At 41.9% G+C, this 27,944-nt stretch overlaps 1 protein-coding gene across 2 annotated transcripts in view; it reads left to right on the forward strand.

Annotated features, from left to right (window-relative positions):
* Window positions 1-26,359, forward strand: part of ZFPM2 (zinc finger protein, FOG family member 2) — an 823,307-nt gene extending 796,948 nt beyond the window's left edge. For both annotated transcript variants that reach the window (XM_030217969.1, XM_030217977.1), the window contains 3 exons: window positions 1,471-1,677; window positions 9,534-9,758; window positions 22,916-26,359. In XM_030217969.1, the coding sequence (XP_030073829.1) occupies window positions 1,471-1,677; window positions 9,534-9,758; window positions 22,916-25,404 (2,921 nt within the window). In that variant the 3' untranslated portion in view covers window positions 25,405-26,359. The remainder of the gene's footprint in view (window positions 1-1,470; window positions 1,678-9,533; window positions 9,759-22,915) is intronic.
* Window positions 26,360-27,944: the final 1,585 nt, after the last annotated feature.

Raw genomic sequence — 27,944 nt, forward strand, 5'->3', positions numbered from 1 at the left:
ATATGCAGTTACTGCATGGAATTAGGCTACTGTGCAACCATATTAAAGGGTTTTGAGGAATTTCCCTTTTTATGCACGTTAAACAGCAGGTTGCAGAATTATTCAATGATTTTCTGTTAGAGGGTGTGGCCATGGGTGTGGAAGAATTAGCCAATGTTATACTTACTGCGTGCCAACTGACTAGTACATAGTTAACGCAGGAGCACTTACTCCCTGGTTCTATAAATGTGCCAAAAGATAGGCACGCAATTGGGCATGTGGTTATAGAATTGGGTCATTTGCACATGTAAACTAATTGGCTCAATTGTTTATTATGTTTAGGGAAAAGCTTACAATACTGCCTTTGCTAACTAGTAGATCAAAGCGATTTACAATTTACAATTGGTGCACCGCCTTGAGTGAATTCCTTCAAAAGGCGGTAAATAAATCCTAATAAATAATAAATAAATAAAATAATAAATTAGTGATAACCATCAATGATTGGCCTTAACAACTGCTAATTGGCACGAATTGGGAGTTGTATGTGTACTGATCTATTGAAATATAGAAAAATCTAGGCAGATAAAGACCATATGGCCTATCCAGTCTGTCCATCCATGTGATCTATTCTTCCTACCACTCCCTTAGAGATCCTATGTACTTGTCCCAAGTTCTCTTGAATTCAGATACTATTTTTTGTCTCTACCACTTCCACCAGGAGGCCATTCCATGAATACATCGCCATTTCTATGAAGGGGTATTTCCTCATGTTACTTCTGAGTCTATCCCCTTTCACCTTCATCCTATACCCCCTCGTTCCAGGGCTTCCTTTCAACTGAAAGAGACTCACCTCGTGTGCATTTGTGGCGTGTAGCTATTTAAATGTCTCTATCATATCTCCCCTCTTCTGCCTTTCTTCTTCTATTCTATATACAGCACACCTAATTTCTATAGTATGCATTTCCTAAGGGGGATTTAGACATGGTTTTATAGAATACTTACAATTACGCACCTAAATGCAAGGAGGTTGGCGTCAGTATTTGCACCAGCCTTTGTCTGTCATAAATGCCTGTGCCTAAAGTTGGACGTGAGAATACAGACAATCTAATATTCTATAACGTGGGGGGGGGGGGGGGGGGGTTCCATGCAAAACTGTCATTATAGAATTAACACTTAGTGCCCTGTATCCATGTGCCTATCTTTAAGTGTCATTTACTGAATATACTCAGTAATACATCCTAAATAGAAGGAGGTTGGTACTCCCATGTTAACTCTCTGCAGGTACTGCACACTAATGGTAACATTAATGCATGACCTGCAATAAAAATCCTGCGTTGCAATTCATTAAGCCCAGATTCTGGTGCAGTTTAGAAAAGGACCCCAGTATTTCCTAACCACTAGGTATTCTTGACTAGTTTGAATTTTGTTCATGATTTTGTTTCAGTTTCTTTTTCTGAGGGTGAGACGTTAAATAGCTGTTTTATTTTACAGGGGGACAACTTTGGTGCACAACAACCAAGGCCATTGTTGAGGGTGAAGAACTGCTTGCCTTTGTTGTGGATTTGGACTCAAAGCTACAAGCTGCTAGCCAAATGACCCTCTCAGAGGGCATGTACCCTGCTCGCTTACTAGACTCAATACAGCTGCTTCCTCAACAAGCTGCTATGGCATCCATTTTACCAACAGCTATTGTCAACAGTGAGTGTCATCTAGCATGGAAAAATGTTTCCGAATCTTTATAAAGGTTTCAGTATTTTTTAAAAAATGGTAAAGGAGAATTTAAAAGATGAGAGAGTTTCTATTCCACGAAGATCAGAACAAATTATCTTGGTTTAGCCCAGTGGCTTTGCACTGCCATGACTTGGATATGACCTTAGGTCTTCTGCTCCACAGCTCAGCTCAGGATGCTCCAGCAGTATCATTTGCAGTCCTCTGGGCTGGGGTGGGTGGGGGAAAGTCAAGAAGGGCAATTCTTAAAAAGGATGCCTAAACATAGGTGCCAATTATGAGCAGTAACTTAAAGCATAGGTACACTTACATGAGTATGTGATGTCACAAATGAGCATTTATGCATGTATGTGATAGGCACTAGTCTATAACATTGGTCTGCTAGTTGCAAAGAATGTAACTGTTAATGGTTATACAATTGGGTGAAGCATGGGTGTGCCATGGGCGTTCCACCTAGCAATGCATGCATGCATGTTATAGACTAGTATCAGATGCACGCATTACAAGATGCATTTTGGCATGCCAGCTTATGCCTGCCATTGACTCGTCGTAAGCTGTCATGCCTAAGTTTCGGTGCTCCAAAGTGGCTTTGTGCTACTATTCTATAATGGCACTAAGGTGGAGATTCTATATATGGCACCTAAAAAATCTGTGTGAAAACATTTCTGCCTAAGCGTATTCTATAAGTGGCACCTAGATTTAGGCACAGTATATAGAATACGCTTAGTTGATATCTCAGCACCTAAAAGTACATGCGTCCATTTACACCAATGAAAACATGGCATAAATCTCGGCACATAGATTTGTGTGCACTGGGCATAAGTTTTGGAACAGCCATGAAATGCCCATTTCCCCACCCATATCCATGCCCCTTTTGAACCTCGTGCATTAGAATTTAGGTGCAGTTCATTACAGAATACGCTTAACGAGTGCTCGTAAATTCTAATCATTGCCAATTAGTGCTCTTTATTGCTTGTTAAGTGCTGTTAAAAATGCTGATTAGCTTGTTAAGCCAATTAAGTTATGTGTTAGAAAATACACTTGGATTTCGGCACAGATCTCTAGGCGTGCTATACAGAATCTAGGGGGTACACACACTTCTTTGTGGCTCCTACATTTATGCATCACTTTTTAGAATTGCACAATGGCAGCTGCTAATGGTTGCATTTAGAATCCTTGATTTCAGTGTGTTTCAGAGGGAGCCCTGGTGCATAGATCCTGGTTAAGGACTCTCACTGCAATACTGTGCTAAAGTAAATTGGAAAAGAATACATAAAAGAGAAATATCCATAGGAGCTACAAATTGTCATAGTATTACATCAGAGATTCAAAAAAAAAAAAAAAAAAAGAGATAAATCTTGATAAATCATCTCTGTATTGATTGAAAACTATTAGCCATCCATAGAAGCATTGGCATCAATATTCAAAACAATTGAACTAGGCAGGAGAGGCTCTTACCCAGTTAAATTGCTTCTGTGGGTCTATACACTGATATTCAATGGCACTTAACCAGCAATTTTGTGGGCGGTCTGGGGGCAGAGTTGGCACTTATTTGGTTAGATATCGATATTCCATATGTAACCACCTACGATCCCTTGTACTAAGATGCTCTAGGCGCTAACGTGCACCTAAAGGAGTTTAAAATGACCTATCACAGGACAAACTCAGTCTTCCTGCGGTAACTGCCAAATGTGTGTGCTAGCTGTGCGCTAAAAATATTTTTCATTTTTTAAGGGGGTGGGTCAGATAGTGGATAGTGGGCATTCCTGCGCTAGACAGCATATCTATATTAGTGCACACTAACCCCTGATTCTGTAAAGGTCGCCAAAAATTGTGCACACCAATTTTCGACATATTCCCAATTTGTGTGCATAATGTAATTGAATAACAAACCAATTAATGCCAATAATTTTTTTTTAACAAGCAATTATTAGTACTAATTATTTGTAATTGGGACCCATGTGCGTAAAGAGGGGGCATGGGAATGGGAGGGTCATGGGCATTTCAGGGTGGAACTGGAGCATGGCTTCAAGTTACACACATAATTAAGAATAATGGTGCTCTGCGTGTAAATTTAGACCTGGTCATTTGCACCACATTTTCATTGGTGCAAATAGCCATGCCTAAAATTACAAGCGACTTTCCACTTAAGTGTGTATTCTATAAACCATGCCAAACATTAGGCACGGCTTATAGAATACCGCTTAAGCGGGGTTTCTAGGCACCTATTTTTCAGGCACCATTTACAGAATTTACCCCTAACCTGGTTAGAGCAGGATACCACTGAGTCCTTACTGCCTACAAAATGGGTGAGGGTAAGTACTCATATGGTCATTTTAAAAAATGGCTGCAAGCTAATAACAACAACAAAAAAAAAGTCCAAAATTCCACAGAACAATCCAGAGAAACCAAAACAGTGGAGGGCAGACAAAACATAGTGTGCAATCAAAATATTAAAACAGTTCTTTATTGAAGCAATGAAGGACCTGACACGGACTATGTTTTGGCCTCATAGCCTGCATCAGGAGTCCAAAATATCTGTAGAAATCAATGCAGTTTGAAATCTTTATGCAAAATCAAAACAAAGGGGCCTCTGTGAAACTTGCAGCGTCAGAGGGTCCCATATAAAGTGTTGCTCGTGATCCCGGCAACAGAACTGCGTTGACAAAACTGTTTTGCATTGATTTCTACAGATATTTTGGACTCTTGTAGGCCAATAGCCAAAACATGGCCTGCATCGGGCCCTTCATTAATTTAATAAAGAACTGTTTTAATATTTTCGTTGCACATTACGCTGTGTGTGTGTTTTGAGTGATGGCAATATTAGCACATGGAAAGCAGACGAGAAGCAGACCATATGAAGAAAACAATCTTTATTCACTACTTTTAACACCCGACATAGCCATGTTTCACCAAACTGGCTGCTTCAGTGACGGATGAGTAGCAGCTAGTGTAAAAGTCCAAGCTTCACCAAACAGATAAAACTGTATCTCTAACTTGGGTTTCCATGTAGTGACTCACTAACGGCTGTTATTCTTCATATAGTCTGCTTCTCTTCTGTTTTCCATATTGGATCTCGTGGACCATGTCCCTTGTTGCTTTTCAACATTAACACATGGCCATTATCCATTTTTTACTGCAGCTTAGCAAAAGGACCCCTGAGTTAACCAGCCAAATCAAACTGCATAAAACACAGTCCTATCTTTGTCTGGTTTCACGTAGACGATTAAGTGCTGAATATTGCATGTAACGGGATAAGGGATAGCTGGCTGCATAAGCCCAGATTTCAGTGCCGGTGCCCAGGCATGGCCTAGCTTTGACTATCCAGGAATAATGCCAGTGGCGGCCAAAACAACGCTGACTGCCACCAGCTGAATATTTCATTGTTGGTATAATTGTATAAGTGGGGACCTCCTTTTAAGTGCCCTGATGCCTAGAGCCTATTCTATGATGGCATTTGGCCTCAGATTCCATTATAGAATAATAGCAGAGCAGTATCGCTTGCCCAATATTTTATCACCTGCCTTTTCACCAGCCATAGACCTGGAGTAACTGTAGGTACCTAAATGTGGCGAGGGTTTTGATAACTTATTAGATTCTTTAAGTTGCATGCATAAGTAATACCACTGCCTATGCCCATCTTATGCTTCACCCAGATGAATGCCTCTAGCATTGATGTGCTATTACACTTACACATGCCCTCACAGTAGTGATTCGCAAACCCAAGCCTATCAGTTTTTAGGATTTCCACAGTGAATATTTGCCTAGAATGGTAAGATAGAGCAGGATCACTTTTTAATAAATACATGAGATTGATTCGCATATATTACCTCCTAGCTATGCAAATCTATCTAATGTGTATTCTTGTGGATATCCTGAAAACCCACGGGGCTGGGATTCCCATAGGTCAGGTTTGGTATCACTGCCTTATAGAATAGCACTTAGTCAGGGGCAGACTGAGGGTGGTCCTGGGCCCTGAGCACTGAGGATGGTCTGGATCTCCCATCTGGCTGCTGCCCGACATCCACCCCTGCCGCCCCTGGCCACCATAGCTGACACCCCCACTGCCTCAGTCCTACCTGAGGGGTCCTGATAGTCTGGTGGCATGTTGTTTTCTCCCACTGCACTGCCACTATTCCTCCGCCTGCTGTCGCCACCATGTTTTCAAAATGGCGGCCGACAGTCTCGTGAGACTTCCGCATGGAATCTCGGCCACCATTTGGAAAATACGGTGGTGCCGGGCAGGGGTGAATAGCAGCAGCCCAGAGGGCTGGGCAGGAAAGAACATATTCCCCCGCCCCCCCCCCTACACTGAGGCCACTAGATTACCAGCGGCATGCCTTGGTTGCCCAAATGGTCAGTCCGCCCCTGTAGTCAGTTTACTGACACTTGCTGCATAAATGTACTCTTACCCACTGTTACTCTGTACATTTACAGGTATATGTGCCCAATTATAGGATTACGCTTCATGGGTATTGCACTGATTGTTCTCACAAGTGATGTGCCTACTACACATGAAAAAAAAATATTAATGACGTACTAAGATTACCATCCCAATATTAAGGGTACATTTAGGCACTTGGACTTCTGGTGTTTATTTTTTTATTCCAAATTTACAATGCCTTAAACAATTATTTCAAAATTCTGTTAATTTTAAGGTAAACACTCCCATCAAGAGCATTAAAAAGAAATATCGTAGAACTGTCAGTTCCCAAACTAAATACCACCTGAGGGGGCGGGGATTAATCAAGAGGAGTTAGGACCATAACGCACGTTATTTGGCCTGTAACACTCATTTAGCTCTAAGGCCAGTTTTCTAAAAATACCACAGTGTTGTTTAAGTGCCGTGGGTTACTGAATACGAGACGCAAAATATGAAAATGTATGTTTTGTATCTCATTACTATGCAAATGCCCAAACGCAATTTGCAGTGTACACTGCATTTCAATTACGGATCAGAACCACGTACAATAACCCGGCAAAGCCACGGCCCAATGTTCCTGGGCCACTAGCTGAAGATCCCCCCCATTAGAAGCCCCCCCCCCCGTCCGATGTGAAGCACCCAACGAAAGCTCCCTCAATGTGAAGCCTCTCAATCCCTCTCCCCTCCCCCACATGATAAGTTGGTGGTCCAGGTGGGGGTAATACGGGGTCCGGGGGTCTTCAGACAGGAGTGATGCCCAGTCACTCTTGCCCTGACCAGTGCTGCCTTCAAATGGCAGCCCTAGCAGTAGGTATTGGCTACCTACTGCTAGGGGGGCACTTTCATATAAGGGAATATTTCCTTATATGGAATAACACCCCTAGCGATAGTAACGTGATGCCCCTCTGTACCCCGGAATACCCCCATCCTGGACCACAAACCTATCAGGTGGGAGAGAGGTGTGGGGCTTCACGTTGGGTGGGGGCCTTGAGTGGGGGGCTTCACATTGGGAGGCTTATGGGGGGAGACGCTGTAACTGGGAGTATGCGGCCCGATGATCCTGGGCCACTGGAATATGCTGCTTGCAAGGTAGTGGACAAAAAGTGTTTATTCTTCTTAAGGCAGGATTCAGCAACCTGCAGTACCAAGATCCTGCAGGTTGCTGAATCCCACGGGAAATGAAGGTACGGGAAAAGGCAAACTTTTATCTGCACCTTGATGATCCCCCCCCCCACCCCATTAGACTATTATTAAAGATTAAGCAAATGAATGCTATTGAACTGGTTTTCAGATTTAAACACATGTGTCCCAAAAAAAATCCTGTTTCATATACCATATTAAGGAGCCCTTTTACGAAGTTGTGCTAAAAAGTGGCCTGCGGTATTGATTTTCCGGGGCTTTCCCGCGGTGCTGAGGCCATTTTTAGTGCAACTGTAAAATGCCCAACACAAAAACTACTGCGGGACGCCTCAGTGTACCCCACTGTAATGTATTTAACTTGCAGTAAGCACACATGATGTTTATCACAGCTTAGTAAAACGACCCCTTAAGTTGCTTGGATCTTATTAACCTAGACATGACCTTTGAACATTGATATTTCTCATTCTGACCTTCAACCCCAAAAATGATTTTGGCAGGAAAGAAACTTTATGACAATCCAATCTACTCATTTGTTTTGTGTAACTAAGAAATCAGAAATTATTTGTACCTTTTCTGAGATTGTTAATCAATGGGCCCTAGAGCTATCCATTAGAGCATGAGAAGAACACTCACTTGTATGCATTAATAATGTCCATAAGTATTTAACGTAAAAGGTTTTCCATATGAAGTTGGCACCAGGGGGCGAAAACTGACAGTGGCCAGGGCCCCAGGCACTAAAGGTCATTGAGGCCACCCCAGCCACTGCCCACTGTCCCACCACTGCATCACCGCCCCCTTCCCACAAACTGCTTCCCCCCTACCGCCACAGTTGCTGCCCCTTCTCACACACTACAGACCCCTGAGCCAAAGTGGCTCTCCCCGGTCCTCCCTGGTGGTCTAGTGACTTCTTTGGGGGGCAGAACTGAGACTTACCATGGTAGTCTCTGCAGATATTTTTTAACACGGCAGCGCACCAGGCAGAGTAGCGTCAGCGGGCAGGAAAGAGTGAATTCTTTCCTGTCCCCGCAGAGGCCTTTAGACCACCAGGGCTCTTCAAGGTAAGACCATGGAGGGCTGTAATGTGTGGCAGCGGCAGCAGTGGCGGGCAACTAGGCAGAGCATCTGGGCTCCCTAGAGCCTCTGGGCCCACAGGCACTGTCCGATTACCTGAATGATCAGTCTGCCCCTAGTTGGCACTATTTTTGCCAAGTTTGACCATGTTTAAAATGAGCAGACCTGAGCCTGCCCTATGAATAGCATTGGCATCCAACTTAAGCTGCACTAGGCGTTAATGTGCAATTCATTGTCTAAGGGACTCAGAGTGAAAGACGTACACCGACTGCAACTTGATCAAAATATGACTATTAAGGCAATCAATAAAGCCAAGAAATATGACCATATCACTCCTCTAGGAGGCTGGCTTCCTATTTCCCACCATTTTAACTTATAAACTATTGCTTTAGTTTTTAAAGTCCATGACTCAGTGGAACCTAGCTTTCTCCCATGATCCATGATGCCTCTATGGCGCTTCAATCATCCAATCAAAACCGCACTGTTTCTCTCCCACCGCCACCACCTTTCCTTGTGAGACTGTTATTAATATACTTTTACGTTTGATATTTCTCATTTGTTCATTTCTGATCTTAAGAAGAAGGTATTGCCTTCGAAATCTAATTAAAAATGCATTAGGTTAAGTCCAATAAAAAATATATTTTATTTTATTTTTGTTTTATTTCTACTATTCATTACCTAGATTAATATTTATAAATGTTTCTTTTGCAATTTATTTATTTTATTTATTTTACACATTTATTAACTGCTTTAAACATACAAAGCAAAATACATACAGGACCAACAATAAAATCAATAAAGCACATGGAAAGGAATATACTACCATTGATGTCTCATGTCTATGATTTGCTTCAGAACTGCGCCACAGTAACAGTCATCTGTACGTAAAGGCTTCCACAAACAGAAAAGTCTTTAATACTCGCTTAAACTGCCAAATTTCGAGCATAATCTCAATTGGCCTTTAAAGCATTCCACAGCTTCACCCCAGCCACAGAAAAAGCGGTAGATCTAGTCTCACAATATCTTGAGTGCAATGTTGTAACTATATCAAAATTGCTCAGTGAATGAACCCCTTCTGCATATCTGTTGTTAAAGCCTCTACTGATCCATTACTGTGTATTTTCGTAGTCCAAAGGAATTCAGTGGATTGTGGCTCATGTGCACTTCCTTTTTCCATTTTTGTGGTTCGTAGAGGATATATTCCCTTGCAAATCCTGTGGCATATGGTATCGAAGTGAAAGGAATTTGCAGGCACATCTCATGTATTATTGCAGTGGAAGGCAAAGAGAAACTGCTCAGTTGTCAGAAGAAAACGAAGACAATATCCATCAAATATCCAGCATCTGTCCCTTCCCACAATGCACTAAAAGCTTTTCCAATGCAAGAGCTCTAGAAATGCACCTAACCTCTCATAGTGGTAAGTCTATCATTTCTCCTGTCACCAGTTTCTTCACCTCAACAAAATCAAAAACCTCTATTGGGCCTTTAAGTTAAAATGTAGACATATTCCAGAAAAAGATCAACATGAATTAACTTTATCTATGTTTAACTAGCTGTTGAGAAGTGTAACATGCACTCACCGAAGGAAGCATTGAAACTAGTCACAAATGTATAATATTAGAGCAGTGAAAATATATCTGCTGCAGCTTATTTCTATATTCCACATAGCCTATATAACCACATGACTTTGTTAATGTATAATAAGCACAATACACTATTGAAATCTTTATTATTATAATTATGGCAAGAAAAGAATGCCAGTATCCAGAATCCAAGTTAGCAATATGACTTCTGCTGTTTTTAGCCTTATTGATATGAGAAACATAAGAGCTAATTACTGGCTGATAGAGATACCCTAATTATATTGGGTAGCCTTCTAATTGGTTCAAGGGCCATTAAATCAGAAATTAAGCAAGCGGTGGGCAGGAGTTGGGGTGGGTTGGAATTAAATTCTAAACTGAGGCGTCCTGGCCTATTAGCTATGTTTAAACTGATACTATAGTAACTGTCAGATAGCCCCCTTAAATGCTAGCCTTTGGAACTGTAACAGAGACTTTCAGGCTTATTTTAAAAAGAGAAGGACGCCCATCTTTTGACACAAATCGCAAGATGGGCGTCCTTCTCACAGGGTCGCCCAAATCGGTATAATGGAAAGCTAATTTTGGTCATCCCCAACTGCTTTCCGTCGTGGGGACGACCAAAGTTCCCGGGGGCGTGTCAGAGGCGTAGCGAAGGTGGGACTTGGGCGTTCTTAACACATGGACGTCCTTGACCCATAATGGAAAAAAAAAAGGGTGTCCCTGACGAGCACTTGGACGACTTTACCTGGTCCTGTTTTTTTTTACGACCAAGGCACAAAAAGGTGCCCGAACTGACTAGATGACCACTGGAGAGAATCGGGGATGACCTCCCTTACTCCCCCCAGTGGCACTATCCCCTCCCAGCCTCAAAAAAAGTTTTTTTAAACATTTTTTTCCAGTCTCTATGCCAGCCTCAAATATCATACCCAGCTCCACGACAGCAGTATGCAAGTCCCTGGAGCAGTTTAGTTGGTGCAGTGCACTTCAGGCAGGCGGACCCAGGCCCATCCCCCCCACCTGTTACAATTGCGGTGGTAATGTGAGCCCTTCAAACCCCACCATAAAACCCACTGTACCCACATCTAGGTGCTCCCCTTCACCCATAAGGGCTATGGTACTGGTGTACAGTTGTGGGGAGTAGGTTTTTGGGGGGCTCAGCACACAAGGTAAGGAAGCTATGTACCTGGGAGCTTTTTATGAAGTCCACTGCAGTGCCCCCTAGGGTGCCCAGTTGGTGTCCTGGCATATCAGGGGGACCAGTGCACTACGAATGCTGGCTCCTCCCACGACCAAAGGGCTTGCATTTGGTCATTTCTGAGATGGGCATCCTTAGTTTCCATTATCACTGAAAATCAGAAACGTCCAAGTCTAAGGACAACCATCTCTAGGGATGACCTAAATTTAGCAATTTGGGCGTCCACGACCGTATTATCGAAACGAAAGATGGACGCCCATCTTGTTTTGATAATACAGGTTTCCCTGCCCCTTTGCCGGGACATCCTGCAAGGACATCCTCAGGAAAACTTGGGCGCCCCTTTTGATTATACCCCTCCATATATGCTAAGAAAAACTATTTCTTAAATGCCTTTGCTAAGAGAGAAGAGTAACTTAAAATAAAGTCCCAAAGGTTACCCATTTAATCGTAAGTCTTTCTTTCCCCAGTTTTAAAAACAATTTCCCAGCAAATTCTCACCAATGAGGATCTCTCTGGAAGTCTTCTCACTTTCACCTCAGTTATAAAGAGTAAACACAAATTCCAAGTGATGTTACACTTTTAAGGTCCTTAAGGACCTTTAAGGGCCTCTTTATAGCTGAGAATGTGGCAGTTAGTGTTGCTACTTGTTACTAACTGTTATGCTTATTAACTGCCACTATGAGCAGTTAAGCTGGAAGGGGACAGGAAATGGGTAGAGAGCAGATGGAGATTGTGTCTATATTTAACACAAAGGTAGTTACTGGCCATTGGTACTGTTAACAGTATTTGTATAAGTGTAGCTAAGTATGTTGCATTATCTGCAAGTCAGTTAATATGACGTATGACATTCTTCTGCATTGATGTATAATGACAAATGTTGGGGACACCCTCAAAACTTACATAGAGGTTTTTACTTTATACTGATGTTGGGATTTAGAACATTTTAGTACAAAAAGGCTTTTAGGGGACCCTTTAAGCTGCATTAAGTAGCTAGCATGGGTAGATATTAGTGAGGGCACATACTAACGCCTATTTTACACTATCCTGTCTGAACAGTGAAAAAAAAACCTACACTAGCTGCTTAAAGTGATAATGGGAGGTATTTGGGTGTGACTGGGCCAGAGTGGACAGGGTGACCTGCTGTGACAACCAGCTTGTGGGTCACAGCTGCCAACAGTGCTGCTGCACTTATCACCACCTTAAGCAGAGGTAGTAGGCCACAGCCTCGCTATCAGCACTCCAGTAGTGTGGCGCCCATTAAAAGTAATGAGGCCTCTGGTACAGCTGAACCTCTGTTTTGATACAATCTCCCCAACCAATCACACCTGATCCACTTCTCCTACCCGATCCCTCCGAACCAATCCCCCCAATTCAATCATTTGTAGATCCACCTCTTAAAGATATGTTCCCACCCCCCCAAAGTCCAATTTCCGCCAAAGATCCAACCTTACAACACTAGTCTCCCTCATATCTGATCCTCCCATTAAGACTCCTCCTATCCAATGCAATCCCCTGAAACCCCCTCCCACCCAAAATTCAAGTTTATATGAAGCCCCACTCCCTTTTGAAAGATCCTCCTCTAACATTGAGCTTACCCTTGCTCCCACCCCATTTGAATCTCCTGAGAACTCCTGGACTTACCTGGGAGCTATCCCCGGTGGGCTAGTGGGACATGGAAAGAACAGTCCCTCTTTGCTCCAGCCCCGTTGGGCTCTTGAAGAAAAATGGCCACTGATCCCCAAGTGGTAGTCCTCATACTACTATTAAGGTTCAGCCTTCCATATAAGGGCAACTTATTAAAGGCAATCTGCCTAAGGATATTTACATTCCTTTTTACCACTGCTGAAAAACCAGGGAAAATGGTTTTAAAATTTTTCTTCAGTTTCGAAAAGGTTTGTTTTCAGAGTTTTAGGGATGGTTTACAAACTGTCCACATGATGGCAGCTCTGTAATCTTTCTGTCTGATTCCTTGGCGGGATAGGTTTTTTCTCACTAACCTCCAAAGCTCAGTGAAAGGCTGATGAGAATGCTATTAATATTTAAATACTGGTCAGTATTTAGCTGGCAGTGGTCACCATATTTAAAAAGCTAACTGCCATGGGCATAATTAGGCCCAAATATTCATTGCTAGGCCATATCTGGGCCCTGGTATTGACCATATGGGGTCATGCTGGCATGTTCAGCTGGGATCTGCATAAGACACTTATGAAGGCCCCGGCTGAATATCAGCCGGTACCTGCTTAATGAGAATAAGGTGTCCTCACCAGATCTGAGTCCTTTCCTCCTTCCTACTCCCAAAGTCAGCTAGCCCCGATGAGACTTTTTCAAGTACAGCAAAGCTACCACTAGAAGCCACGGTGGCCATTTTGAAGATGGAGCCACAAGAGAGACTAGGCATTGCTTTTGCCTGTAGGACATCCATAGACCACCAGAGATATCCAAGGTAGGCTTGGGGGGACCTAGTCATGGGTTTCCTATCTTTGTGATAGGAGAAGAGGGGGGATCTGGAACAGGGGAGAGGGAGGGAGGGGCAGCAGAAAACCCTGATGCCACTACTCAAAAGTTAACCAGGTCAACATTCAGACCAGTTGCCTGGTTAGTTCAGTGGCTAAAGTTGGGACTGCCCTTGTTGCTGTCCTGTCTTAGCTGCTTACTTAACCGGTTAGCAGTCTAGTATTGCTGCTAATCAGTTTAGTACTGGCTCTACCCAGGCTGAAGGAAGACCCCCAGGATTGGCTGAAGCAGCCTGTTCCTGCCAACGTGTGCCAGCATAGCTTAAAATAATTAATCGCAGCACTGGCAGAACAAGGTGTAGGGGGGAGGACAAAGAGAGCGAGCATAGAGAGGAGAGGGGGGAGGAGAGAAGGATGCCTAAGCCTCAGGAGACAACGACACCAGTAGCTACTTTAACAATCGGCTCCCAAAATTCTTTAACAAATGGCTCTGGTGAGCCTGCATCTAGCACACCACTGGGTAGCCCTGAACGATTTAAGTGTACGAGCCTCTCTGCCCCCTTATATCGCTTTGAATATCAGCCCATCAGTGCTGGCACACTATATAGTGCAGCTTAGTGTGAAAGGGTATAATGATAAGGAAAGGCATGTTCATCTGACTCATATAACACAAGCATCCTCATTCTTGAGCAGTTTGTGACCACATACAAGAGAAGGGTGGAACATTAAACTCGACAGTTCCAATAGTCATACATATACCCCTACTAAATGACCTGATAGAACAATCTACAGCCAGATGACCAGAAGTTTTAGTTTTAAATTAGTGTAATTAAACTCTGGAATTCATTGCCAGAGAATGGGGTAAAGGCAGTTAGCTTAGCGGGGTTTAAAAAAGGTTTGGACGGCTTCCTAAAGGAAAAGTCCATAGATCATTATTAAAATGGACTTGGGGAAAATCCACTGCTTATTTCTAGGATAAGCAGCATAAAATGTATTGTACTTTTTGGAATCTCTCCAGGTACTTGTGACCTGGATTGGCCGCTGTTGGAAACAGGATGCTGGGCGTGATGGACCTTTGGTCTGTCCCAGTATGGCATACTTATGTACTTATATAAGTATTCTTGTACATACTTTTTTGTTTTGTATATTTTGTATTTCTCAAATAAAAGGAGGAACAAGAGAGTGGAAAGGTCTTCATACCCTCCTGCTCATATCATGATGAGGGAGAGAGCGAGGCCCATGATTCCTCACCTGCCAGTGACTCACATACAGGATGAGGAAGAGTCTCTTGATCAGACTATTTGTCTCCAGCAGAAGGGTTGAGGTGTGCTTATAGGTCTTCCGGTTGACTTACTGGTGTATGGTATGAGGATAAATGAAGTCAAGTAAAGAAAATTAGTTAAATTTAGCTCATTTTCTTTGCTTTAGGTAAAAAAAATTAGGATTCTGAAGTACTAACATACAGTAAATGCTCATTTTTTTGCAAAGTGTTTATTGTGGATTCAAAGGAACTCTGTATTCACTAGTATTTGTAAGAAGGGTTTGCTAGAAATTTGACTCACTTTGTCACAGCTGTGAACTTTATGCTTTCTGTCCATAAGTGTGCATGACAAATATCTCATAACATTCCCTCCTTTTGCATATAGTAAGCCTATTTTTTAATGAAGCCATTTCAAAGACTTCCCCGACTGGTTGCAGAAATCCAGGGGTCGGTGACAAAAGGGGTGCCATTTATAATCGTCTAGTAAGCCCTCCCCCACCCAATCTGGTTGCAGCCCTTGACCCTGACAGATATAAAAATGTTCTCCCTGTTTTGGAAGTGTCTCCATCTTGAAACCTTCTACAACCTTAACTAAAAATATATCTTTCAAAGTCCCCTAAACCCTCCCTCCACCGCCAAAGGTCACTGCTTAGTTCCAAAACTATTGCAAGTAGGAATGATCCCCACTGATTCCTGCTCCATCAGGACCATCTTGTAAAATGGTGCTGTCTGATCTCTAGCACTACATTGGGTAAACATGATTGTGGCAGCCAGTTTTATTTAAGGGGTTAGGCATCTCTCGAGGCCACCGCTTGAACTCTCAGAAGCCATTTTGAAACTGTGCTGGGAGCAAGAAAGTCTGCAACCGCGCCGGGCAGGAAAGAGAGTGCTCTTTCCTTCCCCGAAGAGGTCACTAGACCATCAGTGCACTACACTAAGGTAAAGGAGGGGAGGGGAGGATAGGACACCCTGAGGTCCGCCTGCCTATCCGCCCACCAGCCTGCCCGTTCGTCCGCATATCCAGACAAATGAGCAGGCTGATAAACCCACCCAGATGCCCAGTCATGTCCTCAGAAAGAGAACATGTCCAGGTAAAACCGGTCGTATGGTAACCAGCACATGGGTAGAGAATGTCCTTTATACCAACTAGCTCATCGGAGATTTTGGTGTTGATAGGAGCTATTCAAACTCTTTAGAACTTCCCCAAGAAATATAGGGGCCTTTTTTTACTAAAGCTTTAGCACACTAAATATTAAGAAACCCATCCAGCTCATTTTCGAAAGTGATCGCCGGCCATCTTTCGACACAAATCGGGAGATGGCCGGCGATCTGCCGAACCCGGCCAAATCGGTATAATCGAAAGCCGATTTTGGCCAGGTTCAACTGCTTTCCGTCGCAGAGCCGGCGAAACATCAAGGGGCGTGACGGTAGGGTAGTGAAAGCGGGACGGGGGCACGATGGGGGTGTGCTCATGAGATGGCCGGCTTCGCCTGATAATGGGATAAAAAGGCAGGCTTGACGAGCATTTCGTCGGCTTTACTTGGTCCCTTTTTTTTCACGACCAAGCTTCAAAAAGGAGACCCAACTGACCAAATGACCACAGAGGGCATTGGGGATGACCTCCCCTTACTCCCCCAAGTGGTCACCAACCCCCTCTCACCCCCAAAAAAAAACTTTTTTGCCAGTCTCAAATGTCATACCCAGTTCCCTGATAGCAGTATGCAGGTCCCTGAAGCAGTTTTTAGTGGGTGCAGTGCACTTCAGACAGGTGGACCCAGGCCCATCCCCCCCTACCTTTTATACTTGTGGTGGTAAATGGGAACCCTCCAGAACCCACCCAAAATCCACTGTACCCACATGTAGGTGCCCCCCTTCACCCTTTAGGGCTATGGTAATGGTGTAGAGTTGTGGGGAGTGGGTTTTAGGGGGGATTTGGGGGGGGGGGGCTCAGCACCCAAGGTAAGGGAGCTATGCAGCTGTGAGCTATTTTTTTTTTTTAATTTTTAGAAGTGCCCCCTAGGGTGCCGGTTGATGTCCTGGCATGTCAGGGGGACCAGTGCACTACAAATGCTGGCTCCTCCCTCTACCAAATGCCTTGGATTTGGCCGGGTTTGAGATCGCCGGCATTATTTTCCATTGTGGCCGAAAACTGATGCCGGCCATCTCAAACCAGGCAAACTCTGACATTAGCGAAGAAAGATTGTTGGCCATCTTTTTCGAAAATACGATTGGCTCCGCCCACTTACAGCGCCGGCCCCAAAGATGGCTGGCCAGCTATTTGGCCGGCGCCATTCGATTATGCCCCTCCATATGTATAAACTGGGTTTCTTAGCATTTAGTGCACACTAATTCCATTAGAGCATAGTTTTACTAAAGGACCCTTAGGACCTCCTTAAATTATACTTGTATTTTTAAAATGGGACTGCAAAGCTATTTTTTTTTGTAAATTCCATATTTCATCACAGCAGCTGATTAATCCAAAATTTAAAGAAACATGTACGAATACTGGACACCACACAAAAACGTACTATTGTGAAGGCTACTTTGGTGAAGTTATATTAGACCACCTTGTTAGTAGCAAATATCTGATGTATTCTCATGATGTGTACTAAGAATTAAGGGTTCTTTTACTAAAGTGTGCTAGAATCTGGGCTTAATGCATTGTAATGTGTGACTTGCCAGCTCACTAAGCCCATATTTTACATGGCACTGTTTTAGGGCTTTTTCCTCCCCCCCCCCCCCCCCCCCCCCCCCAGTTTATGTACTAATATACCCATTAGCGCACAGTACCTGCAAAAAGATAATGCAGTATCGTGCTAACTGGTTAATATTTCTATACCCATTCTCTACCCATGTCCCCTTGAGAAAAAAAGTCTAAAAAAAATAGTGCTCAGTTTAGAACGCAAAAACAGAGGAAATACCACAAAACACTTTAACACATACAGTATATGCAATAGCCTGTTCCTCTATGGTAACCACACATTAAGACAGCTTAGATTTAGGTGGCAAGAAAGCTAGTATTCTAAAATACTGATTTAGATGTTCTGAGAAGAAATTCATCCAGATGCTGCTTTATAATACTTTTTGGATACTTTTCTCTTTCGAAAATGAGCCCCCTATTACCCTAAAGGAACACCAACATTATGAAGGAAAGCCAATGAGAAAGATACTGCCCATGTACCATCTATACAAAACAAGGCAGTCATATAACCTAATATGAAAATCAGTTAAAATCTGTACTAAAAGCTTCCCGAATTTACTTACCACAAAAGTCAAACTTACTGGCCTGTAGTTCCCAACTTCTTCCTTACTTCTGTTTTTGGGGAGATGGACCACATCCACTCTTCTCCAGCCCTCTGGAACCACACCCAATGCAAGAAAAGCATTGAAAAGTTCAACCAGTAGAGCCACCAGAACTTTCTTTCTTCGGTACCCTTAGATGTATACCATCCAGCCCCATTGCTCTGTTCACCTTCAGTTTAGTTAGCTCCTCTTAAACAGCCTTCTGAAAATTGTTAAGGGTCTACCACCCCTCCATTCCTATTTGTGTTTGTCTTTTGTGGTCCTGCTCCTTGCCCTTCAGCTGTAAACACAGAACAGAAATATTTGTTAAGGATTTCCGCCTTATCTTTATCAGCTTCTACATATTCCTCTCCTTCACCACTGAGTCCCACAATGTTACTTTTGGTTTTTCTCCTGTCATTAGCATATCTAAAAAAAATGTCCTATGCCCCCATTTTACTATATTGGTTATTTCTTTTCCATTTTCATGTTTGCTTTCCTGACTACTTTAGCATGCTTCTCATAGTTTTTCCAGATGTTGCTACCTGTCTTCCTCTTTCTGCGATCTCTTGTAATTTTTGAAGGCTACCTTTTCAGCTACTACTTTTGAGAACCAAAGTGTTCTTTTCCTCTTATATTTATTTACTTTATTTACAGAAAGGTTTGATGCCCTAAGGGCAATGGAGGACTACGTGACTTTGCCCAATGCCAGAAGGAGCTGCAGTGGAAATCAAACTCAGTTTGTCAGGATCCCAGTTAGGTGCACTAACCATTGGGTTATTTCTCCACTCCACTTGTAGGTCCTCTAATTATGTGGCTTTAATATTATCTTTAACATATAATGCAATTTCTCCTCCCTACCTTCTTTCCTGAACAAATTTTAACCCAGTATAGCTATATCTCAGTCATGGTTCTCCATGACTGCCATTAAATCCAAATCAGCCTCTTCCATCATAGCATCTAGATCAAGACCTTATTTTCCATACTATGGACATTAGTATACACTGCTTTCCAAATGTTGCCCCTTTTCCCCCATTTGTGTAGAGGTATTTAATGCTTTATTTACCTGAGGGTTTGTACTTCCTTGGGGGCTTTGATCACCCAGTCTCAACAATTCTGGTTAAAAGCCCTCTTCAGTAGGTTAGCCAGTCTGTTGCTGAATACACTTCTTTCCTTCTTTGATAGATAGGCACTATCTCTGCTCAGAAGCCCTGGAAAATCAACCCATGGTCCAGGAAGCCAAAACTCTCTCAATGATACCATCCGCTCAGCCATGCATTCATTTCTGCCTTCATTGTTACCTTCAATAGCTGTATGTCATGGCACTGATCCCTTTCTGCTATTCAGGGTTCAAACACTACACCAGCTGCTTGGCTAAGGACCTCTCTTCTGCTGCTCTTGAGCATGTGCTTTTAGCTTACTGACAAAAGGGTGAAGGTGGTTAAAGGAAAGAAGAGCTGTCCAAATTGTCACTAATCAATGTTTATCGAGAAAACACACACATTATATATAGGTTTTTTAAGTTAAAACAAATCAATTTAGACAAATAAAAAGAAATATATAGGTCAACAATCAAAAGGTCAAGAAACGCTTTTTCTAACAGACGTCAACAAATTTAAAATATAAAAGACAAATATTTATCATCTAATCCTCAATAAAACAGTTGAAGTCCAATTATATGGTGATAAATGATCACTCCTATTCAAAAACATGTAAAGAATTAGTAAAATGTCTCCCAAAATCTATAAGAAGCTTCTTAAACAAGCCCTATCTTTCCCTTCCAACACTTTTGGCTAGATAAAGTTTGGCGAGTTACTGGTGTGGAAAGGCTAGTTGGCAGCAAAAGCATCAGCCTTGGAGATATACTCACTTTTGGTCACCCCTTTTTTGGACTTCTCCACCTTCTTGACTTAATTTGTTTGGATGGTTTAATCCTTACTGTTTATTATTCACACTCTTTCCCTATGTGCTATACATAAACAACATGAGCACTGGGAACTTAATAGATTGAGATAACACTTCCCTCCCTGGTCTACTGGAAACGGTCTGGGATTTATATCTTTATGTCACTGGTTCATCTTTTCTTGATATTCTCATTGTTGGTTTCTTTAAAAATGACAATGTTTGCTTTTATTTTGCAGCCTTATTGCCAGACTTATGTATATGATATACAAGGCTATTTGATTCCTGAATCAGTATTCCACTGTACTTTCATTTCTTTGTTATGTTTCTAAAAACAATAAAAACTATTTGAATTTAAAAAAGAAACTCCTGAACAAGTAGTATACATTAAAAAGGTCATAGTTGTGATAGTGCAATGCTTATACATGAAATCATACAATCCAGCTAGGTTCACCAACATTTCAGGACATTGTCAACAACTGCAAAGCCCCTGCTAACATAATTATTTCTTAAAAAAAGATCTTTAAAAATGAATTCTTATACAGCTTATGCAGATTATAACTAAGGTTGCCAATTGGATCCAGATTTACCCAACAGGGTTGATCCAGTCCTGGATTTACTCCATTGCATGCAGGGACTTATAGTCTTGCATTGTCTTAGGGCAGTGGTTTCCAAACATGTCTGGAGTCACCCCAGCCAGTCAGGTTTTCAGGATATTCACAATGAATATTCATGAGAGAGATTTGAATGCACTGCCTCCACTGCATGGAAATCTCTCTCATGAATATTCATTGTGAATATCCTGAAAACCTGACTGGTTGGGGTGCCCCCAGGACCAGGTGTGGGAACCACTGTCTTAGGGAATGCAATGAAGAAATCAGACTGGATCAACCTTGTCTGACACAGCTTCCTCTTCTGGGAGACACCCTCTCTCCCTAGCATTCTCTCAGAAGGCTCTTATCTTCAAGGTCCATTCTAGGTTTCTCAGCCTACTTGTCTCACCCTTCTGAGGTTTTCCTTTTAGGGTCCTTAGCCATAGGTGATCTTGCCCCCATCTATCAACTTCCTCCTGTGAGGGCTTTTCTCGCTCATCCTTCTGCACTCTCAAATTGCCTGTTATATTCCCAGGGTGGGCTTGTATAGGGTTTTGACCTCACTCCTTTGCCTTGGTCCTGGACAGGGGTTCTTAACTTAGTCCTCAGGACACACCTACCAGTCAGGTTTTCAGGATACCCACAATGAATTTGCATGAGATAAATTTGCATACACTACCTCTATTCTAGGCAGATCTATTTCATGTATACTCATTTTGGGTGTCCTGAAAACCTGACTGGTTAAGTGTGTCCCACGGACTGGGTTGAGAACCCCTCGTCCTGAGACATGTATCAGAGCTGCCTATTAAGGGGAACTACACTCCCCAGAATTCCTGGAGCCTTTCTCCCACCAGAACTAAACCTGCCAGTTCCTTTAGGCTCCTACAGCTGCCCTCCCCCAACTATCACAGCAGTTCACACTTGCACACAACTTTAACTGGGATCTGGCTGCTCATTTCCTGCTAGGCAGTCTTTCTGTAGTTTCTCTGTTGCCCTTCACTATGAGACACAATTTCAGGTCTGCCAAGGGGGAACTAATCTGCTTCTAACTTGCTTTTTCATCATGGGCTCAGGTTTTAATTCAGCTCCCACAGTCCCCTCTTCTCAGGAATTCCTGCCCAGGCTTTGTCGTTCATCCAGGGTTCTAAGCCCATTCTGGGATTCCTCTATGTTTCACTACTATAAAAGAGAGGAAGCAGGCTGACCTGTTCACAATCTAGGTGCTAGCATTTACACCAATCCTATGACTGGTGTAAGTGTTTGTGCCTAACATATAAAATATAGGTGCCTATTTTTCTTTACAGAATTGGTCTAAATAGACATTTTCTTGGTGCTAAGTGCCCCTTTACAGAATTACAGACATGTGAATTCATGATACCAGAAGGCAGTAATAATAACACATAGCAAAATAATAATAATAATAAAATTAAAAAAATAAATAAAAATAACTCCCACTCCATGATCTGAATCCTGGCCCTCCTTCTATTCCCTTTGAAGAGATTCCAGACCCTCTCCTACCTTCCCAACGTGTGTGCCCTTATTTGGTAGTACCATAAGACTACAACTAGGGGTCAACTGGTATCATTTTGAAGCTGGCAACCTATAGAGCAGGGAGTGACTGGGGATTGTTTCTGTTCCTTAATAAATAGACAGACCCCCGGTAGGTACTAAGGATGGGGATGGGGGGGGGGTTCTATTTCAGGGGTTGGGAGCCATATTTGGAGGAAGGGGCTGGACAGGGTGTTACTGATGTAGGAGGATTTTGATCAGCAGGGTGCTAATTGTGGGGCTGCTGATCCGGAAAGGGCTGATCAAGAGGGATTCTGATTGGATGAAGGGTTTTCTGTGGGGGGATTGGAGAAAGCAGGATTATAGACCACAGGCTCATGGCCCTAGGAACATTACTTTTCCAGGAATAACACAGCTTCTGAAGTTAAACATAGATTACATTATTCAATTTTCATAATAATGGTGTGCATTTTAAGCATTGCATGCTTTGAATCTCTTTATTATGTGGCTCACATTACACAAAAATTGTTTTTTAAGGACAAATAACACGTGATTTTGCCATTTAGTTTTCATTAAATGGCAAAAATTCTGCTTTAGTCCCTTAACACATGCTAACTACTATCCCTCAATATTTTGCAACAGAAACAAAGTGAAAAATATTTCATATTCAAGAAACACAATAAGTGATTCTTTAATATTTGTTAATATTCTGCATTTGAAAGTCATTTGAATTCATATTTTGCAATATTGTAGAGTATAAGAAACTACACTAAAATGTTTTGCTTTCTTTTAATTATAGGATTAAAGATTGAAGATTTTTTTCCAGCTGGGGCTAGTCTGAAATGTACAGTTTGTGACTACATTGCAGACTCAGTAGTTAACTTTCATCAGCATCTTTTCTCACATATTACTCAAGCTGCCTTTCGATGCAACCACTGCCATTTTGGCTTCCAGAGTCAGAGAGAGCTGCTGCAGCACCAGGAACTCCATATCGCTAGCAGCAAGACACTGAGAGAAAGTGATATGGAACATTCCCCTTGTGGTATTGAAGAAAACCTGCAACAAACAGAACTGCTGAATCGAAATGAAGTCCAACAAAGTCAAAAGACGATGCAGAGTAAGGATGCTTGCTCTGACACTGAACTAGACAAGTGTGAAAAGAAACCACAACTCTTCCTTCCAAACCAGAGACCAGATGCACAGTCAACAGCAAATAAGCAAGGGTTTTCATACAGTAAAATAAAGTCAGAACCATCTAGTCCGAGACTTGCTTCTTCCCCAGTTCAACCTAATATTGGACCTTCTTTCTCTGTGGGACCTTTTCTTTCTCAGTTTGCTTTTCCCCAGGACATCACAGTGGTTCCTCAGGCTTCAGAGATTTTGGCTAAGATGTCGGAACTGGTGCATCGGAGACTGAGGCATGGAAGCAACAGCTATCCGCCTGTTCTTTACAGTCCGCTTATGCCAAAAGGGGCAACGTGTTTTGAGTGCAATATTACATTCAACAATTTGGACAATTATTTAGTGCACAAAAAACATTACTGTAGCAGTCGATGGCAGCAAATAGCAAAGTCGCCAGAGTTTACCAGTGTTTCCGAAAAAATACCAGAAGCGGTTAGCCCTGGCAATGTTCAGAATTCTCTAAACATTCTTACTTCTGCTCATGCGTCTGATTCAGAAAATCAACTTCTTCCACCATCCTGTATTAACTCTACCACTGTGTTAGATTTGATTGGATCAAATAAGAGTCATGAAAAGGAATTTGTGGTGCAGGTGAAGAAACTATCCACTGGAACCACAACTGATGAGAAAATGAATGGGAAGGCTAGTGAAGTGAAGAACCCCATCACTCCTGTAGCAGAGAGTGATAACAGTGATCCTAACAAGACCACCTGTGATGCTTGCAATATTACTTTCAGCAGGCATGAAACGTTTATGGTTCACAAGCAGTATTACTGTGCTACACGCCATGACCCCCCACAAAAAAGATCTGCTTCTAACAAAGTGCCTGCTATGCAGAGAACACTGCGTACTCGAAAACGAAGAAAGATGTATGAGATATGCCTCCCAGAGCAGGAGCAAAGACCCCAGTTGCTTCAACAGCAGTTTCTGCAAGTGGCTAACCTTGGAAATCCGTGTACATCTTCTCAAGAGTCAACAGATGGTCTTGGAGACTGTTACCATCCAAGGTGCGATATTTTTACAGGAGTAGTTCCAAAGCATTTGGAAACCTCATTATCTATCAATAAATTTATTCCAGTTTCAAAATGTGACACTCCACATTCCACAATTTCCTGTTTAGAAATGGATGCACCAATAGATCTGAGCAAAAAATGTTTGTCACAATCAGAAAGGACATCTACTTCTCCCAAAAGGCTTCTGGACTACCACGAATGCACAGTATGCAAAATAAGCTTCAATAAAGTAGAGAATTATCTTGCACACAAGCAAAACTTTTGCCCTGTTACTGCTCCTCAGCATAGTGAAATAGCGCATCTTGATAATAAAGTGTTTCAAAATCCAGAAAGTGAACGAAGCAGCCCAGAATCCCTTTATGAAAGAAGTATAATAAAATGTGAAAAAAACGGAAATGCAAAGCAGTCTTCATCCAATGGAAACTTGTTTTCTTCCCACTTAGCAACGCTTCAAGGACTAAAAGTCTTTAGTGAAGCAGCCCAAATTATTGCTGCAAAAGAAGAAAACAAAAATGTGTTTCTTCAAGAATGCCTTTACCCAGGAGCAATAAAGAAAGCTAAAGGAGCAGATCAGCTTTCTCCCTATTATGGAATCAAGTCAAGTGATTATATTTCTAATTCTCTTACTATCAGCAACAATACAAATATGAATCAAAGTACAAATTCGGAAAGTGAGTCCCCAAAAAGTCAGTCATCTTCAAACGGATGTTCTGGGCAGAAGAAAGAGTCCCTCCCATTATTGCCCAAAAATAGAGGGATGGTGATAGTTAATGGGGGACTCAAACAAGAAGAAAGGCCTGCAGTCAACCCACAGCAAGAACATGTTTCCCAGAATTCTCAGCAGGAAGATGGCCACAAGTCACCATCTTGGGTTTCTGAGAACCTTGTAGCTGCCAATGAAAATGTCTCTCCCGCAACTCCTCCAGCCGAGGAACAGTTTTCTAGTATAGCAAAAGGGGTAAACGGCTCTACCCAGGCTCCCACCAGTGGTAAATACTGTCGCCTGTGTGACATCCAGTTCAACAATCTTTCAAACTTTATAACTCACAAGAAGTTTTATTGCTCATCACATGCAGCTGAACATGTTAAATGAACAGATTAATCACTTTTGGTACTAGTGTTTAGTATATTTCATACAGTCCAAGAGGATCTGCTTGAATCACATCTGGACAATCAGAAGATACTGTAAATCAGTTTTGCTGTGTTGAGGACTTAAGATGTAATTTCATAACCCAGTCCATTAGTAAAAGTGTATTACTGGTGCCATTTAAAACAAATATTTATTTATTTTACCAGCAGTATTCATAGCTGTGGTTATGTTATTTTTTATTTAAACACTTTATATTAAAGTCATTTGTATTGTTATTGTATAGTTATTGTGTAGCATATATTGTTTGCACTGTATAGTAGATTTTTAAGAAAATAGTCACAACACAATACAGAAGAGCGTTTTAGTAATAGCTTCAAAAGCACCTGTGTATCCTAATTTTTTCTTATATGCTGTTGCAGATAAATTATATGCTAAAATATAACTTGCAAACCAACAAAAATATTTCCACTATACATGCTGTAATCTTGCCTTAAAAGTTCCATTAAAAAAAAAAAAAACAGGCTCGATTTGCACTTTATATTTTAGCAGCTCCCAGTCATTAGGCTTCGCATTTACATGCAGATGTTTGTTCTCATCCACTTTCCCTATCTGAAAATGTATGTTGTTCATTGATGATGGCAACTCTTTTTTTTTTCTTGTATAGCACTTACATTTTCTTTTGCTGATGCATCTTTGTCTCAGTTTTTAAATCTTCGCTGTTAAATGCAATACTTTGTAAAGAACAAACAAAAATTACTGGAAGCAGTATTGTTAAGAATCAAGATCACATCAATCTCTTGGTCTTTTGAATGGCACAATCTAATGCAAACCTCAAACTTGATGCTGCAAGTATGAATCAAAATTCATATACACTATATACTGACAGCCGATATAAGTGTAGCAATACTGCAACTGGTGATCATGAAGATAATGTTCTACTTCTGATAGAAATAATTTCTCGACGGATGTTGTTACTATGCATGTATATGGTTGGAATAAAATTCCAGGTTGTTGGAGAAGTTTCGAAGTAATTTATTACAATGATTCTGGTTGAAAAATCTTCATGAACACAAGAAAGAAAGAGAAGGGACACCTCACTACAACTTAAAACAGAGCACCATTAATGATGCAGAGACAAAGACATAGTTCTCAACATGTCCATCTTTATAATATTATGTATGTATAGCATAGTTATTAAGGACTAAGCCCTCCCCCCTTTTACAAAGCCACCTGGCAATGCCAACACAGCCCATTCACTTTCAATGGGCTGGGTCGGCATTACCGCATAGGTAGCCACTAGCATGGCTTTGTAAAAAAAAGGGGGGGGGGGAGTAATTCTATAAATGACACCTAAAAAATAAGTGCTGAAAAAGCATTTAGAACTATTCTATAAACGACAGTTAGGTGCCATTTATATAATAGCGCTTAGCATCAGGAACTGCGACTGCATTTAGGCATGACCATTTACACCAATGAAACATTGGTGTAAATCCCCATGCCTAAATTAAGTGCAGATTCCCTTTATTCTATAGCAATGCATGTAAATTAAAGGAATGTTTATGATCCGCCCATGACCCTCCCATGGCTGTGCCCCATTTTGGACATGTGAATCCAGGTACGTAAAAATACATGTGTAAATTTTAATTAATGCCAATTAGCACTGATAATTGATTGTTATTCAAATATTTTCTAGCACCCTTTTTGCTACTAGCACATTCCCTTGGCTTTATTGCATTTGTTTACGCAGATGATATTCAGCTGCTCTATGTCATTGAACCTCTAAATTCTCAAGACATCTCTATTCTTAATACCAAACTCACACAACTTACCGACTTGCTTCATGACAATACGTTGGCGCTAAATCCTCAAAAATCTAACCTCCTCCTCTTCAACGGCAATAAAGACATTTCTCTCGTTTCACTTATCCTACTTCGTGATACCCCCATCCAACTAGGCTCCTGTTTACAGATTCTAGGCATTATTCTTGATGATAAACTGACTTTTCACCAACAACTCTCTCAAATAGTCCACAGTTCTTTCTACAAATTAAAGCTGATCCTCTCTATCCATAACCTCCTCCAGCCATCCACACTCAATGTCCTTGTTCGCTCTTTAGTCATCTCACAATTGGATTATTGCCACTTGCTCTACAAATCCCTTGTGGCTAAGGATACCTACTCTCTGCAACTTATCCAGAATACTGCTGTGTAACTTACACATGATGCCCGGAAGTTTGATCAAGTAGCTCTCCTTCTGATATCATCCCACTGGCTGCTGTTCCCTCCACTGCATTGCCTACAAAATCCTAGTTCTGGTCCTCAAACCAGAACCAACCTTCCTAGCAAATCTGCTGTCTACTTATATCCCTACTCTCTCCCTCCATTCACAGACCCAACGTCTGATCATCCCCTCATATAAAGAAATCACTCGTGCTAGAATAAGGCACTGTATTTTCACAGTACAGAGCTCTGAGCTCTGGAACCAGCTTCCCGAGCAATTACGACTCCAGTCGTTCCTTGACTGATTCAGGTTAGACTTGAAGA

The sequence above is a fragment of the Microcaecilia unicolor genome, chromosome 1 (genome assembly GCF_901765095.1).
Source record: "Microcaecilia unicolor chromosome 1, aMicUni1.1, whole genome shotgun sequence".
NCBI classification, from domain to species: Eukaryota; Metazoa; Chordata; class Amphibia; order Gymnophiona; family Siphonopidae; genus Microcaecilia; species Microcaecilia unicolor.